We start from the raw sequence: 16,688 nt of genomic DNA, 5'->3' as shown, positions 1-16,688 counted from the left end.
CGAGAAGAACATAAGTTTACACATATATCAAAACTCTGTCTGGCGAATGATCGGTGAAAACCATGTCTTACATGGACTCAAAAGATTTCTCCTCCAAGTGCGGCGGTGCTTTTAAAGCAGCATACGAGATCTGGGGGTTTAAGACATTCAAAATTTAAATACTTCATGCTTAAAATTTATTTAATTCAAGTTTAAAACTGTAAACAATCCATTTTGCAGCGGTTCTTTATGAATTTTAGGGTTAGGGTTTTGTTCTGAAAGCAACATCCGCCTGGGTCAGAAAAACGAACTTTAAAACAAAGATTACAAACCGGATCTGATCGACATTACCTGCACACCCATTGACTCGAACCCTCAACAAAGCTACAGACGAGTATTTAAATTTTCCTCAAGATCAAAATAAATAATCGAAAGAAAATAAATTTACGTTACTTCAATTTCGGTAGCTGTAGGGCGCATACAAGCAATAAAAGATCTGAGTGACTTGTTAAATTTTTCCCGCTGAGGCTAAACTAACATGCGTTGCAGGCATCACTGCAAGCCCCTAGAACCATTGCAATGGTTCCAAATGCATCCCCTTTCAGAGAGGTTCAATCTTAATAAATTCACTCCAAGTGTCTGCTCGCGCTTTTGCATCAAAAGGAACTTGGAGCGGCCTTTAGTTGTTTAGCAATCGAACAGTTCCCACTCAGGGGCAGCATATTGTTCACTCAGATGGCAAGATTTATTTGTCATTTTATTTCAGCATTTTCCTTAAAGTTCCCTGATGATAAATTTTCCAGGATTTTCAAATTTTGGTCTTTTCATATTGTCAGGTAACACTGATAAAAAGTAATTGACGTCTCGCTGACTTTAGTTGGTTTTTACCTGTCTGTGTATTTCGAAATATCTCAAAACGTCATACACGTTTTCTGTTTTAGTGATAGTGACTAAACTGTCACATTTCTCTTCAAAATGCGAAATTACGTACGTGTGCTAGTGTTACTTTAGCATGTGCTTCATTCCCATTATTTTTCTGGTGAATAATTTTTAGCATTCACCCTTCTCACGGATTGTGAGGCACCATGTGGAATTGTTACGAAGTACTATTTTAAGAGGTGAACGCACGAGAGACAGGGAGTGAATAATCGCAACCAACTGTATATTATATAACGGTAAGTTTTCTTCAGCGTGTTCTATAATCTTTTGTCGGGATAAGATCGATGACAACTCTACCATTAAGCGATAGCTGCTATCCAATAATTTAAAACCTCAGTGCACTTATTACTGGGGGAATGATTTAAAACGTCTTTTCTGAGCTATTTCCTCCTTATTTTACAGCTGAATATGCAAAAGCGGCGGACCCTGGGGCTCGTTTTTCCCTCAAAAAAGAAGAAACTTTTATGGGACCATATCTGGAGGTCCACACAGATGTTGCAACAGTCTCCAGCCCCCATCTTTTCTCCTTCAGTAGTGCACTAGTCGGCTTAAACCAGAGAGGTGTTCCAACTCTTCATGAAATCGTCTCTTATCGCGTGGTGTGACAGAAGTTTCGACATTCTGAGCGGATGTCGTCAGAAGACATAATCTGCCATCGTTCTAGGGTTTTAAAACTTTTGCAAAATCAGCTCCGCTCATTTCCACTTTGTTCTCCTTTAGGAGAGAATGTGATCTTATCCTTTCTTTCTTAAACTTAACATGTGAGGAATGTAAATTTACCTTTTTAACAAATTTTCATGTACATGTTGGGTCGATTCTTTTTTAGATAAATTCTCTTCAACCGAACACCAGCAATGACGTCACTACAATCCTACAAAAATGGCGGATTTCCCCCGTCCAGCAAGTTACTGAACAAGATGTGGAATTATGAAAACTATAAGAAACACAGGAAAAAGGTAACTTTTGTCTTGTTCTCACACTAGCAGTTTTCACCACACAGTACCACAGTAAGTAATGAGTCAAAATTTTCCTCGACCATTCCTATAATCGCATTAAATGATCTAGTTGGTAATTGAGAAAGGTGATGCCTTTCGTTGCTAAATGCTCAGTTAATCTAAGTATTCGTTTACATGTCTCCTGTGTCAACGATTCCTTTTAGTTCATTTCCCTCAAAGCTATTTTTGTGGATTACTCTTCACACATTTGATATTTGGTCACCGTCCGTGAGATGATAACTTGGCGAGATTGGCTGGCTGCCATAGCATCGATTATAACACTTTAGATATCAAAATATTTGAAAATTACAATTTCAAACGATTAGAGGTCAAATATAAACATAGTTGAACCTTTTTTATTTGAATAAAAGATTCTGGACATTTGTCCTAAGCGTGGGACGAAGGAAAAACCGTAAACCCTCGCGAGAATCCGAGCCACGATCGGCACTTCCGATTTGCGTACGGGTGTTCTACGAACATGCCTTCCGAAAACTCGTTGGCTCGTTAGGTAACATACTAGTTTTGTATATAAGAAAAGTGTCATGCAAACTGCTAGGATCAATAATGTTCAAAGAGTCGTGTGTATTCATTGATTGAGAAGGATTTTAAAAAATTTCTTGGCTTTTGTAATATTGCTTTGGTCTCATATTTTGAAAAAGTTATAAATATTTTAGATTTTACACTCATTTAATGCAAGAAAAAGTGGGCTTGACTGGCACATGAAAGGCGCGATTGTGTTTGAAGGGAAATTTTTTTCCATCAGCATAAAAGATTCCTACTCTGTCTATGAGAAACATTGCAATATAAAAGTGGTCTTGGCTAGAAAACAATTGTCCTATGGCTGAGAAATCACCAAAAATCGTCTTAACAAATGAAAGAGAAAGGATTCGAATTTTTTCGTTGGAGCTCTTTTTTTTCCTGCGTAGGTGGATTTTCGGTTTATTTCGATGGCAGTCCTGTGCTAACCGATCAAGCAAGAACTAAAGTTGATTATTATCGGGATACTTTGGTAGACTTCGCTGACTGATGAATAAACGGAAAAATCGGCTTAACTAATAACCGCAGTCTGAAGAGGAAAGGATTGTTCAAAACGCAGACATTGGCGTTGTATTAATTTCATCCCTCATTTTTTTCCACATGAATACTCTGAAAGAAAAAGCTTCCTGCTTTCGCTTCTTAACATGCAAATTGACACTGTAACTCTTAGCTACTCTTGCGTCGTCATAACAAAACAGCATCTAAAAGTTGTAGTGTTCACGCGATAACCCAATTAACAAAGAGACATAAACAGATCAATCTGTACACTATTTGACATCAAATACAAGTCAGTCTATCCTTTTCGTCCGAGAATCTTTATACAGAGAAGAAAGTTTGACACATATGAGCGCGGTATCAGCGCTAGATCCATTTCTGAAGTTGCAAAGGAGGCCATTTTAATTTTAAGGACAAAGTGATCAGGGTGCGCTTCTCAGCAAAACCATGCATAGTTGTTTACCTGGGAAGAAGTTGCCTGCTTGCAATAAAACGGTGGAGAGGAGAATTAACGAAGAAAGGGAGGAGGACTATTACTCAAAGGTATGAACGAAATGTTGTCAAAAATCCTTGTCAAGGTGCTAAGCACTCATTCATGCGGAATCACTGGTGTTCGCGTGATTTATTGTTCAGTCGATTCTTTGCTTCGTTCTGGTTTAATTGTTAAAATGAAATATTTCAGAAAGTAGGTAAGACTACCATAGTTTCTCTTAGTTTTCCTTCGATCGTTCAGAATGCAAGCGGAAGACAAGGGCGGCTTCTTCCCGATTGCTTCGAGAAAACTCGACTGGGAGATTGTAAATAAATCAGTCTGCTTTTAAGACCTCTTAAAAGGCAATTAGAGAACTCAAAGAAGGTATGGACTCAAGAGATTTATTTGTTTATGCTCTAAGCTCCTAAGTAAAAGCAAAGAAAATATCAATTATCTCCTGAGATTATCAATTGATAATAGATTAAATATTATAAGATGATAGTAGATTAAATGATAATAGAGTAGTATTAGATGATAATAGATTAAATATTAGTGTTAATCTATTAAAGATGTGAATTTTTCCCGTTTTCAATAATCAATTTGAAATTCTGATGTCTGATGCGTTATTTGATACCTTTTCACTTTCGTTTTAACAAGAATCCACCCTCAAAATTGAAGACGCGAAATCAGTATCGTACCTTTGTGTATCATTCATGTATTTAATGCTGGCAAACTCCAATAGGCTTCTGAAATATTTATTCACCATAACTGCCATTAAAATGTTCTTATTACTTAGTTTGAGGACAACACATTTTAGCGAAATTCTCTTCGATAAAACACTGCTTTTGCTGTAATAAAAATTAAAAATAACTTAATAAGTAAATAAAAATATTTGTACAGAGTTGGCCTTAAAATCAAACTCTTAAGCTGACATTAAACATCAAGTTTAAATTAACATAAGAGCATATTTACGTTAACAAAGGTAATAATTGTAATGAACGAATCAAACGTACCTTCCATCAGTTCAAAATTAGCTGCTATGAAAATGATAGGATCAAGGATGATTTGTTTCTGAAACAAAATAAAACTTACGGTACAAATTGCGTGGCAATCAGCGTGAACGAAGATTTATATTGGTCAGTCTTTATGTGATGTTGTGTTTCTGTACCAGGTCACGCTATCCTAACAAAGGCTGGATAAAAGCATGAATTTATTTTTCAAAACTGACATACGTATATGTAAAGGTGTACACTTCAAAGTCCGAATGTAACTCGAAATTCAGGAAGTCAATGAAGCCAATGGGAGGTGCGTGAGATGTTTTTGGAGTTTGCGTGACTTATAGGCAGTCCAAGGGTGGTTCCCAGTGCTAACTGAGTTGCTATGAAGCAAGGGGTCTGTTTGTTCGTTACAAGCCAGAGAGTCAAGCTTCATTTGAATAACAGAGGTAATTCTCACACCGTCGCTAAAACAACAATGAGGACTGACCACAAGATTATATGCCTGTGTAATTTTCTTTTCCTTTCGTGCGAAAGTGTCGCTGTCGAACGAAAAAGGCTCATGAACACTTTGAAGGTGACGAAGTAAGACAGGCGGGTTACAAAACCAAACATTCGGTCAACATTCACTCTTAGATTTACGGAGAGTGTTTGATTAACGGCGAAGTATAAACATCGATTGGACAAACAGAGCAATGAGTACAGGATTTCGCAGCAATCCTGTCGATCGACGCTTCAGAAGGCGACAAACGGAAGATTATTATCAGCGGGTAAGGGGCTGATAATTTTGATATCGACAGAAATTCGACCACAATTTTCGCATGATACAACTTTAATTCTTATTCATAGTCTGTCTCTATGCTGGCGATTGTATAATTGCAGTCCATATGCTTGTCATCCGCTCTCACCTGATCCGTTAAATCGATTGTTTAATCTTCCCAAAGAACATTTTCCCTCTTAACTTGTTAGTTTACAGTGGTATCCGTTTAAATGTTAAGCGGGACAAACATATTCTAGAATAATCGGTCCTTCCTTAATTTCTATCGTTCCGTCATTTACATAGTAATTGCACATTACCGGTGTTACTTTCATTTACATTTTAAAGGTTTATTGCTGTTTGAACAATAGCCATTTGCTTTCATTAACTGTTACGTGGTTTACTAAATTGCTTTCTAAATGTTTCAACTCTCGAAAGACCCGAGACTAAGTCAAAAACAAACTCTCGCGCTATTAAAAGATTTTGTTTAAATTTCCACGAAACATTTATTTTTCTGGATTTAGTTTGCTATCATGCTTTCAGTAATTACATGTAAATCTAATTATCTAATGGTTAAAACTAAATTTCAGTTTTCTTTTTTAGTTGCAAAACGTGAAGCCGTATCTTGAAATTTCGCCACCAAGAGAGTATCAACATCTTCAACTGTCTGTAAAAAAACTACAGGTAGGTTATTTGATGAAACAGCGGGAATAAGGGAAAAAATGCGTGCTGTGTGAGGGCAAAGTTTATGCCGTGGCTTTGTTCAAGAATAGATATATATTTTTTTTATTTTGAATCCTTCCAAATTCTGCTCTGTAGGTAAATTAGGCAGGCGCTTCACAGAAGTTTTGGTTGGGGTTTCCAAACTGTGACCATATCAAAAGATTAGTTGACCGTCCTACTATGTTTCGTGCACTACTGAGGACCTGTTTGGAAGAATGAAAACCACCGGAATACGTGAATTAAGGAATTATGATTGTTGGACTGCTGGACTTGAATTAGATATTTTAAAGTCTTGCAACCCTAGTTGTTTTGTTTGTTTGTTTGTTTGTTTGTTTTTTTTGGGGGGGGGGTTGGTGGTGTTGAAGGTTGATGTATGATCTCCTTTCCTTTTTTTTTCTGTTCACCCATCTTCATTGTTCAAGGTGAGACTTTTAGGGGTCTCCCAAAGAATTGTAAATTCTGATGAGATTCATATCAAGGGATAGAGTAAAATTTTGCCCAAGCAGAATTTGGGAATGTTCCTGCTCAAAGACAAGCAGCAACTTCCCTTCAGCCTGCTCAAGTTAATTAACCTGATATCAAAATGATATAATTATTGTTGCTAGTTATGGCAAAGCTCAAGACATCAGTACCTCATCGATTGAAATTTAAGCCAGATGGCTGACCTACCCTTGGAAATGGAAGTGAGATGAAATAAAAGTTTCAATTTTTTCATTGAATTGCTTTCAGATGCAGCAGGAGAGGCAAGCCACCATAGATCGGCAAAATGAAGTCATTCTCAACCAACTGATGAAAATCAAGCAATCACCAGCTAGGGTTGATAACTGGAATAAGGACTGGCAACCAACGTACGTTATTCCACACTCATAACCTTTGTTGGAAATTCATGCAAAAAATCCAAGAAGTGCATTTTAGCATACTTTTTGTATTGATTAAAAATCAGACAACTCTATGCCTGAATTTAGTGACAAAATCAAACAACTGTATGCCTGAATTTACGGACAAAAAACACGGGTTCATAGTTATGAGTTCTTACTAGTAATAACTGTTTTGAACTAGGATCATCACCTCTTCACTTGTCCAAAGAATTTCAAGTATTTAAATACCCAAAGTAATGATTGAGGAATTATTAGTATTGATGATCAGCAGTTGTTACTTTTGAGCAGTGTTAAAAATATATTTCTTTTTGTTACTTTTAATCAGCCATGACAGGTTAAGAAGCTTCAGGGAGCGAAGGCAAAGAAGAATAAAACTGGAAAATGAGGTTGGTTGTTTAGGATACTTATACTTATTTGTCTATTTGTTTACTTATTTTTGAGGGCCGTAGGTTAGAAAACTGTAATAGGTTATTGCGCTTCCCTCTTTAAATAAAGTTATTGTATTGTATTGTAGGATCAACATGTTTGTGGTAACAGGGAATAGATAATTTTTCTTGTCTCTAACATACTCAGGTAGACTAATTGATTCCTAACTGCTGCATACTGATGACTTTGCATGCTCTGTGTGCCTATGATGCAATGACAACTTTAATTGTGCCATCAGGGCTGTGATCTAGCAGTGCCTGGTGCCCCTGGCGCCTTACTTTTGCTCTTGGGCGACTCAGGAAACTTACTTTTTTCATAATAAAGCATATGCTGGGCACCCTGGATTTCACAGTTTCAGAGCACTGGGCTCCCTTCAATTTTTCTTGGAGCATAGCTTTGACCATTGTTATTTTATGGGATAATCAATGGGTGAAAAGACCTTGTATAGTTGTATTAGGATTTGAAAAGCTCAATGGAGCCAGACAAGTATGTGATGTGGGAAAATGTTGTATCAAATTAAGGTTATGAATAGCAGGATTTGTCTGAGTTCTCAGCATGGTTGTGGTGTTATTCTTTGAATTTTCAGAAACAACACGAGAGATTGAAGAATATTCAACCATATTATGATGTAGAAAAATGGGTAGGATTCTCTTTTATGAAACATGATTTAGTGACAGTCAAATTGAAAATTTTCTTTCTCTGGTTCTCAAGCATTTGTTTGCATATTAGATGAGATCAGAATGTTAATGTTTTATTGGCAGGAAAAGGATTTTAAAAAGCATCAGTATTACTTGACGTTGTTGGATGGAGGAACAAAAGAATACGAAGAGATTGAGGATGAAGACGAGGTAGAGTTGAAGTTTTTAAAAAGAAAGCTGTTTTAGCAGTCGCCGGGTTTCTTAAAGGGTATGGTGCGAAGGGGGTTTGTCGCAGGTGTGTTTGCCTCTAAAAACCATCAAGGCATTTAATTTCTACCCCCCCCTACCTGCTGGAAACCCTTTTACTCCCCCCCATTCTATTGTACGGCTATTTTCGTAAAACTAGCAGTCTTTGTGACAACTTGTTTTCCTCAGGAAAGTGAAAGTGACGAAGAGGAAAAGGAAAGACTGCCTCCTGTTGTAAGTTAAGCCGACTCGTTATACAATTTACAGAGAAGTTTCGTTGCGTTTTGTTGTCGTTCCTCACTGGAAGACGCTTATATTTGGTTTCTTAAATCTCGCTTTAGGATAGCCCAGATGGCGAGAAAGGGGAGAAAACTGTAAAGAAGAAAAAGGATGAACAAGTAAAACTTCCGCCCATCCAGAACAAAAAGAAAACCAAAGATGGCGGCGGCAAAAAGAAAGAGGATTATCCAGAACATGTCGTAATCATGGACGCAGAAGACATCAACAAAGCAATTGAAGGTGGAAAAGCTTTTTAAACTTAGTAAAGTTTTGAAGCCATGTTTTAATTTCAGTTTGTTAAATAACACCAATCAAATTTATGCCGTTTATACAATGGATATTCAGAACAAGATAGACAATGTTTGTCTGCTCAGGCAAAGTAGACCAAAATAAGATACGGCTCATTAGCAACTCAAGTGTTTGCTGGTATAAAGGTTTTTGTCTATTTATTTTCTTAATGTTTGTAGAGAATGACAAAGAGAAGATTCTTCAAATCTTGGGGAGAGTATCAGAAAAGAAGAAAATGGATAAACTAAAACAGAAGTACAAAGAGCTTTACGATAAGGTAAGAACAAGGAAGGTATCTCTACGATTTTGGTCAATTCCCTTCGATAAAGATGATGACGAAAATCTTCATGTTTTTAAGAATCACAATTTCTTTCAGTTGTTGTCCAAACTTCTGCTTATAAAAGTTATCTCTTTCACATTTTTTGATAAAGTAAATGGAAGACTACGCGCGCCGCGATTGGTCAAAAACCTGTTGTATATTGCACTGGTAAAACCCTTAGCCACAGTATTTCATAAAAGAAATCAGCTCTTCATTGACAAACTCTTCCCGTGTGAGTCTTAACACCTGTAAAATGTATCTATGACTCAATTAATTCCTCTTTTCGCCTTTTCATCATGCGAAAATTGAATAGGATTTAATGGAGGAAGTCAAACCAAAACTAGACGAGGAGTTACAAGAAACTTTAGACTGTCTTGGTTCGGGTGCGGATGAGGATGCTAAAAAACTTTACGAAGCCATGAAGGTAGGTTATACAAATCAATTTGAGGATATATCTTTTTGACGTGCCCGTACGATAGACTTTCGATGCAATATCTTCGTTTACCGGTGACATAACTTTCGAGATTTGTACAACTTCTGATTGGCTACTGCGTATAGAATTCTGAGTGTAATACTGAGTGTGGTAGTATGAAATTTCCGTGCGCACGCAACGCGCGATCGTTACGTTACGACAGAACGTCTCGGCTCGACTCATGTTTGTCTGTTTCCGGGACTTCCATTACGTTGTTGTCACAATATAGCGAACAGAAGTTTTCATCTACGACATCGTTATCAGAACTTATCGCGGGTTTCAATAGCATGCCTCTCTTGGCGGTGAGGCTGAATCAATCAGTCGCCGATTTTCTCCGTCCGTCTGTCAAGGCGCGCTTTTATTCCTGGGTTCAGAGAAACTAAATGACGAGGAATAGATGTCTTGACTTCTCGATCGGACGTCCAGCGCGACAATGCTTGGCCCACCACTTCTCTCACAGTTCAATATCGTAACTATATTTCAATGCTAGAATCAAACATTTACACTTTCCAGGGCCTGGGCACCGATGAGGACATATTGATAGAAATTTTATGCACCAGGACAAATGCGGTAGGTTTTTCTGTCGATTTCCTTTTTCATTAAAGTTAGTAGACAGAACCGTTATCCCATAGTTGAAGTTTGTGCTGTCCTGGAGAAATTACGGTTGAGTTTGAAAATAGCTCCAACTTTTTTTTAACTAATCGATGTGCTACTTATTCTTTTTCTGCAGCACTTGAACGATATTCGAGCAGCTTACAGCAGAAGTGGGTATTTTGTGCCATTAAAGATAAAAGAGGTAAAAAAAGGGTAAGCTGAAATATTGGAACTGAGCGAAATGCTTCCTTTCCGTTGCAGAATATGAACATTCGTTAGAGGAAGACTTGAAAGGTGACACTAGTGGTGACTTGGAAACTTTACTGGTTGAACTTAGTAAGGTAACAGTTCTAATTGTTACAAAATGACTCAAAGAAAAAGTAAAATTTAAAGCTACCCAAGGTTATATTTTAATATCATGCTTTAAATGTGACAATTGACATTGATATTAGGGCCAAAGAGATGAATCCAATGAAGTTGACAAGGAAATGGCCAAGAAGGATGCAAAGGAAATTTACGAGGTAAAATATATCGCACTCATTTTGCTCACATTTTTTTTACTTGTTCTCGCTCACTCGTTTACTTGACTTTTCGATTGCTTACTCGTTTGCTTCTTTATTTATTTGTTGTATTATATTCAAGGCGGGAACGGCCAGCTGGGGAACGGATGAAGGGAAGTTTATTCGCATTTTCACGCTGAGAAGTCGTCCACAACTTGGTGCAACTTTTCCAGAGTACAAAAAAGTGAGTCAGTGTAACATGATAATGAAACATTGTCTATCTTTTCAAAGGTTAATACTTCATTTTTTTCTTTTGTGTGAACTTAAGAGATTTCCATATAAAATGCCAAGTGAGGTATTCTGCAATTACCACTGATGCTTTGCATCTGTCATTTCTCGAGGGAAAATAGAAATGCTGTTCGGCAGATATTATTTTTCGGGAACACAGAAACAATCGTATAACAATTGAGCATTGTCGAAAGAACCTAAACGAATGGGAAATATATTAAGGTCTAAATTTCCTCTCTTGGAGCGATGGTGCTTGTGGGAAGTCATTACCCAGAAAAAATCGTTCTCTTATACTCTGCTTTGAGAAAGACTTGATCACTCATCTCCAGACCCCGCACCTCACATTGATGCAGCTCGTTAAACTGCTAGCCTATGTATTTTTCAGTTAACAAGTAAAGATATCGCAGAGTCAATTGACAATGAGATGGATGGGGATCTACAAAAGGCGTTTCTATCGCTTGGTAAGTAATTTCAAAAAGGGAGGGACTTGAGATTTATCCCGCATTTCCAAACTTGTTTTTTCAAGCAAAATTGCACCACACTGCTATTTGCTTTTTACCTTACCTCGCTCTTTCTCTTACTTGACGACATTTACAAGTATTTTACTTCTTTTCTTATTGGTTCTCTATAACAGTATTCTTTTCTCTGATTGGTTCTTTTGTTCGCTTTGGTCTAAAGTTTCACAATTACTCAGTCGGAAAACGCTTTCGAAACTTCTTTGCAGTAGTGTCAGGAGTCAGGGAGTTTGGTATGATGCTCTTTTCACTTAGCTTGCTTTTGAATAATTACTTTGTTCCGTCGATTTTTTTCAACAGTAAAATGTATCCGCGATCCCACCGGATTTCACTCGGACAAACTTCATGACGCCTTGCAGGAGGGCGACACCAAAACTGTGGCCAGAATTCTTCTCGGAAAAAATAAGGTGAGTATAAAAGAAATGCTATATTAACCATGTCAGTGAAAAACTCCAACTAACTTCTACTTTCAACACACCACTGCGAACTGAACTTCAAAACTAGTTTCGTCTACGACCTCGTCAGTTGATAACAAACAAAAATCTAAAAATTTGAAAAAATTTAAAAAACGCATTTCACAAAAGAAATGCTCTCGAGAAGAATTTTGTTATTTTTGTTGATACCGTTGTTACTGACGAGGGATGCATGATTCTGGTTTGATTTACATTTCACTGTATTTGTTAATACCTAAATCTTCATAAATGTGAAGAGATGAAAATATATATTTTTAAAAACGCTGAATGTTTTGAAGTGCTAAAGAGAAAGTGAAGCTATGAGAAATCATGGCTTTGACCGAAAGGTTAATCTCCTTTACTGTTCAGTTGCTCGTCTCAAGCCAAGCTTTTGGCTTGATATAAGTTTAAAGGTACGCTGACCTGGCTGGTTTCTGTTATTGTAGGCGCAGTTGGACGAGCTTGCAGCAGCTTATAAGAAAGCTCACAAAGCTGAACTGGCGGATGAGATTGGCAAGAAATGCAGTGGAGATTTGAGAACGCTTCTGCTTGGAAAACTAGGAAAAGGTAATGTGATGGTAATGATATAAAGAGAGTTTTAACAATTGAAAGAAGCTTCGGACAAAGAAAATACTGTTTCTTCATGATTTAGGACTCGAAACTCATGGAATGAAAAAAAAATATGTTGAACGTTTTTGTTATTTGATTTCAGGCGCAGAGAACAAGAAACAACAGAAGGTATGTTATATGTTAAATCAGAAAAACCTTAAAGTTTTTTAGTCAAAAGGCTGATTTCAAAAGACATCACGACATGAGGCTGAGCCGGGAGGAATAAACCTCACAAAGATTTATAAACTCTTCAATTTATCTCTAAGAGGGTCGTGGTTAGTAATTTTGGAAGACCGAGGAGTAATGTTTTTAACAGGATAAAATGATTTCAGACAGGTCGAAGAAAGAAAATATATCAGTTAACACAATTTCAAATGGGAAAAGGCAGTGATAAACTCTCATGCAGATTAGACGCTCATGGTACAACTCTTCAAAGTCATAATCTGCTTAAATGATACATTTCACAGCCGGTGAAACAAGAAAAGCCAAAGAAGGAAGCAGTAAAAGAAAAACCTAAAGCTAAACCCACGGCAGCGCAGGACAATAAGAAAACTGATAAAAATATGCGCGTAAGTGTTGTTTTCTTCAATAAATTTTACTTTCTCACTAAGCCAGTCAACGATAGGGGAGTAACCGTTAATGGGGAGGGGGGGGGGACCCAATTGTGTTGAAATGTAGAAAAAACAAGAAAGGAGTCGCACGAATCCCCATTCCTGCCCCCTCCTTAGATATTCCCTCCTCAAAGATTTCGACAATACTATCACAATAAAGAGATCTTACATTCTCATTGCAATATATAGCCTGGAGCAAAACAGGACGCTGTTAAAGACAAACCTAAAGGAGTAGCGAGTCAGAACGACAAGAAAACCGACAAAAATACAGAGAAAAATAACGAGGAGAACAAGGAAGCTACTTTGGAAAGGGATCTGGATGAGTTAAAGAAAGCTATTGATGGTACGTCCTCTTTTAAAGTTCAAATTACAGGAGGCGGCGTGGCCGAGTGGTTAGGGTGCTGGACTTGTAATCCGGTGTCCTGGGTTCAAGTCCTTCACCCTGCCACTCACTGGATTTGTTCTCGGTTGCCCCTAGTTCAACTCCTCGGCTGCGCTGTGTAAATAGCCCACTGGTCTGCCTCCTGCCAGTGGGAATTTTTAAGCTCTTAGTTAGTCTACATTGTGGCTGAAAAGCCCCTAAGGGGGAGCCTCAATAAACGTTTATTATTATTGTTATTATTATTAAATTCTGGTGTTTTTGAATTGTTCCTCTTAACCTTGACCTCACAAGTAAACTTCTTGTCATTTGTAATCTAACCGAGACTTTCTCTACATTCATTCTTCATATTTCCTTTTTTGTTATTGTAAAGGTTATTTTGATGTTACTTGATGATTTCTGGCGTGTGAATATGAGTTGGTGTGGTTGTCTGAGTTAAAAAACGAAATCTAAGCGATTATTTTTTTCCCCATAGTTTGATCGACTGACGGGTAAATAGATATATAATAGATGTAAGATACATAAAGTATTAATGAGTCTAAAATGATATCTTTTTCTTCTACCAACAGCTGGTGATAAAGACAAGGCTGTGGACGTCATAGCGAAACACAGTGATGAAAAATCCAAATTACAACAACTGAAGGATAAATACAAAGAAAAACATGATCAGGTAAAATCATCAGTGATGTTTATAGGATTCAGTAACCTCTGTTGATTGGCAAACTTTTATTTGTTATCAGTGCACTTAGTTTTACCTTTCTGTACTTTGCAGGATTTTTACTTTATCGCTAAATCTTTCTAGTTCAGTAGAATGTGTCGTTTTTCTATGATTTTTTACACTTCGATCTGTAAATGACGTGTAAATACCCTTGTGGTGATTGCAGGATTTATTGGAGGCTGTTAAACCAGTTTTGGAGGAAGAACAGTTACAAGACGCCGCAGATTCTTTATTTATGGAGAGTGATTCTTACGACGCGAAAATCATGTACTATGCCATGAAGGTATGAAGAGAAACTTCCTTCAAATTTCGATTTAATGGTGACTCCTTGAATATTGACATCAGTTAATAAATTTACGAAGTGTAGTTTATTTGCTGAAGGACCTAATTATCGCTAGTTCAGTTAGGGTCACAAATTGTTCCAAGTCATTTCCTCGAACGGTTTATTGAATCGCTTTACCTGCTTTTATCTCCGTCTCGGTAGGGCCTGGGCACTGATGAAGATGTGTTAACAGAGATTCTTTGTTCAAGAAGCAACGCGGTAAGTTCGCATGCGCAGTCGTTGCCTGACCTTAGCTTTTGAACCTTGGGTCAAAGGAGGTAGTAGCCTTCTTCTCCCTGCGCCCTAACATGCATCAGTATGCATATTCTCCATACTGTTCTCTATACATTTCCTTAGGTGCTGACAAGGAGAATTTGTTGAAACACCTAAAGTCTTTTTAGTTGGTGATCATTTCTTTTATTCTCCTGACCTTAATGTGGGATTCAGGGGTGATATTGTAAGGAGAAATTAGATACTGGTCATTCTTAGAGGTAAAAGGGGTTACTAGTTTGCTCTTTCCTTATTAATACATTCTATAGGAACACAAACTTAAATAATTTTTTTTCTTCCAATCAGGAATTGGCCAAAATCAAAGAGAAGTACACAGCGTGTAAGTACAAAGCTGAGGCGAAGTAATAAAGCGAGTTCTCGGATCAAAGTCAAAGATCAGAACAAAACATAAATCATGTCAGGTTATAGTGATCTTAAACCGAAATTCAGTTGTTACAAACTGGTGACAAAGGTGGAAAGCATATAACAACTGCAAAGATAGATGAATAGATAAAGCCTGTGGATAAAAAATGAATGACTCAATGAGTACACTACCAATGTAATTGTATGAATAGATGATTAAAAACAAAGAGGTTACCCTGCCTTGAAGGGAGGGAAGAAGTGGACGGTTCAAACTGTAGCAGTCGCAACAGGCGCGTAAGCTTGTCGCCGGCCAGCGTGGAAAATTTTTTACTGGTAAGTGGCTCTTAGCAATTGTTCTTATGTTTGTTTATTTTCCCCAGTCTATGGCAGGTCCTTAGAGAAAGACATTAAAGGGGACACCAGTGGTAACTTTGAAAATCTTTTGGTTGAGCTCAGCAAGGTGAGTGTAAACACATCCTATTGCTTAATGAATTTTTCTGGAGGAAATTGTTAGAGTCGATGTGTACACCCGATGGTTTGTGCACAGCTGAATTGCTGTTCCTAGCACTGACCAAGGTCAAAAGTAGTTTTAGGGGCGAGTCGGTATAGTGTTAAACACTCTTTAGGACAAGTTAGAGTACTTGCAAATTGTTGGTCAAGATATTGACAGGAAACTGAGGAGGACCTTATATAATTTCTTTTCAACTCTTACCCAGGGTCTCCAAGGCTAAATCATTCCAACAACACAACCGAGACTTTCCCCTCTACTGAAATGGATATACTTTTGAAAAATGCTGAGGGCTTAAATGTAGATAGGGTAGATCAAAAAGTTATATTAAGGCTCTCCGGTCTTCTTTTAACTCTTTTTTTTGTACTGTCTTCCTTTCCCATCTAGGGTAAACGAGATGAAACCAGTAAAATTGATAAAAGTTTAGCTCAAAAGGACGCAGAGGCAATTATGCAGGTATTCATGTTTTCAGAAGCAATATGTTATCTTAACGTTTACAGTAAATCCAGGCAAGAAGCCTCTGTTTGTCATCTCCCCAAACCAAATGAGGGAGTAATGAAGAAACATACATCGAACAGCAAGTTTTTTCCTTTTTCGTTAGGAATATCGTCATATGACGCTCAAACGCAGTACCGCTCGCGTGTACCACGCACTGCACGAGCGAAACACGCAAACTGCGCGTCACTACGCACACCTGCGTGTACTAAATAAAATATGCACGTTTGTACTGAGACAAAAGTGTGAGTACTAAGACAAAAAGACAATATTCATAATTCTCCATAAGATTTCCGACGAGCTCGAGCGAATCATTACACTTTGTTAGGTTTCTTGCGAAATGAAAACTCGTGCGTCTAAAGCAAGTGCAAACTAGTTCGTCCTTTGGAGAGTCGACAAGATCCTGTGCCTTCAACATCTTGATTTGGAATGATCATTATCGTTTTTCTTCCTTTTTTATGTTTCTCAAGGCTAGCTTCCTTGGTACGGATGAGGACAAATTTGTGCAGGTTTTCACGCAAAGAAGTTTTCCTCACCTCAAAGTAGTGTTCCAGGAATATAAAAAGGTAAGGCTTCTAGAATTATGTTAACAGTACAGTTCGATTTTGTGTCCTCAAACCAAAACA

At 37.6% G+C, this 16,688-nt stretch overlaps 1 protein-coding gene across 6 annotated transcripts in view; it reads left to right on the top strand.

Annotated features, from left to right (window-relative positions):
• Window positions 1-16,688, top strand: part of LOC111347232 (uncharacterized) — a 31,900-nt gene that overhangs the window by 300 nt on the left and 14,912 nt on the right. For 2 of the 6 annotated variants that reach the window (XM_022954502.2, XM_088762889.1), the window contains 28 exons: window positions 1,745-1,874; window positions 5,773-5,853; window positions 6,622-6,740; window positions 7,096-7,156; window positions 7,783-7,836; window positions 7,958-8,044; window positions 8,270-8,314; window positions 8,422-8,599; window positions 8,827-8,924; window positions 9,280-9,390; window positions 9,952-10,008; window positions 10,169-10,202; window positions 10,294-10,373; window positions 10,485-10,553; window positions 10,675-10,776; window positions 11,206-11,281; window positions 11,636-11,742; window positions 12,234-12,354; window positions 12,500-12,525; window positions 12,864-12,965; window positions 13,197-13,350; window positions 13,956-14,056; window positions 14,271-14,387; window positions 14,589-14,645; window positions 15,003-15,036; window positions 15,440-15,519; window positions 15,955-16,023; window positions 16,533-16,628. In XM_022954502.2, the coding sequence (XP_022810237.2) occupies window positions 1,773-1,874; window positions 5,773-5,853; window positions 6,622-6,740; window positions 7,096-7,156; window positions 7,783-7,836; window positions 7,958-8,044; window positions 8,270-8,314; window positions 8,422-8,599; window positions 8,827-8,924; window positions 9,280-9,390; window positions 9,952-10,008; window positions 10,169-10,202; window positions 10,294-10,373; window positions 10,485-10,553; window positions 10,675-10,776; window positions 11,206-11,281; window positions 11,636-11,742; window positions 12,234-12,354; window positions 12,500-12,525; window positions 12,864-12,965; window positions 13,197-13,350; window positions 13,956-14,056; window positions 14,271-14,387; window positions 14,589-14,645; window positions 15,003-15,036; window positions 15,440-15,519; window positions 15,955-16,023; window positions 16,533-16,628 (2,418 nt within the window). In that variant the 5' untranslated portion in view covers window positions 1,745-1,772. The other 4 variants (XM_088762888.1, XM_088762890.1, XM_088762892.1 and 1 more) reach the window with 4 other exon arrangements.

Source organism: Stylophora pistillata, chromosome 6, assembly GCF_964205215.1.
Source record: "Stylophora pistillata chromosome 6, jaStyPist1.2, whole genome shotgun sequence".
NCBI lineage: Eukaryota > Metazoa > Cnidaria > Anthozoa > Scleractinia > Pocilloporidae > Stylophora > Stylophora pistillata.
This window is presented reverse-complemented; position numbering and strand designations above follow the sequence as displayed.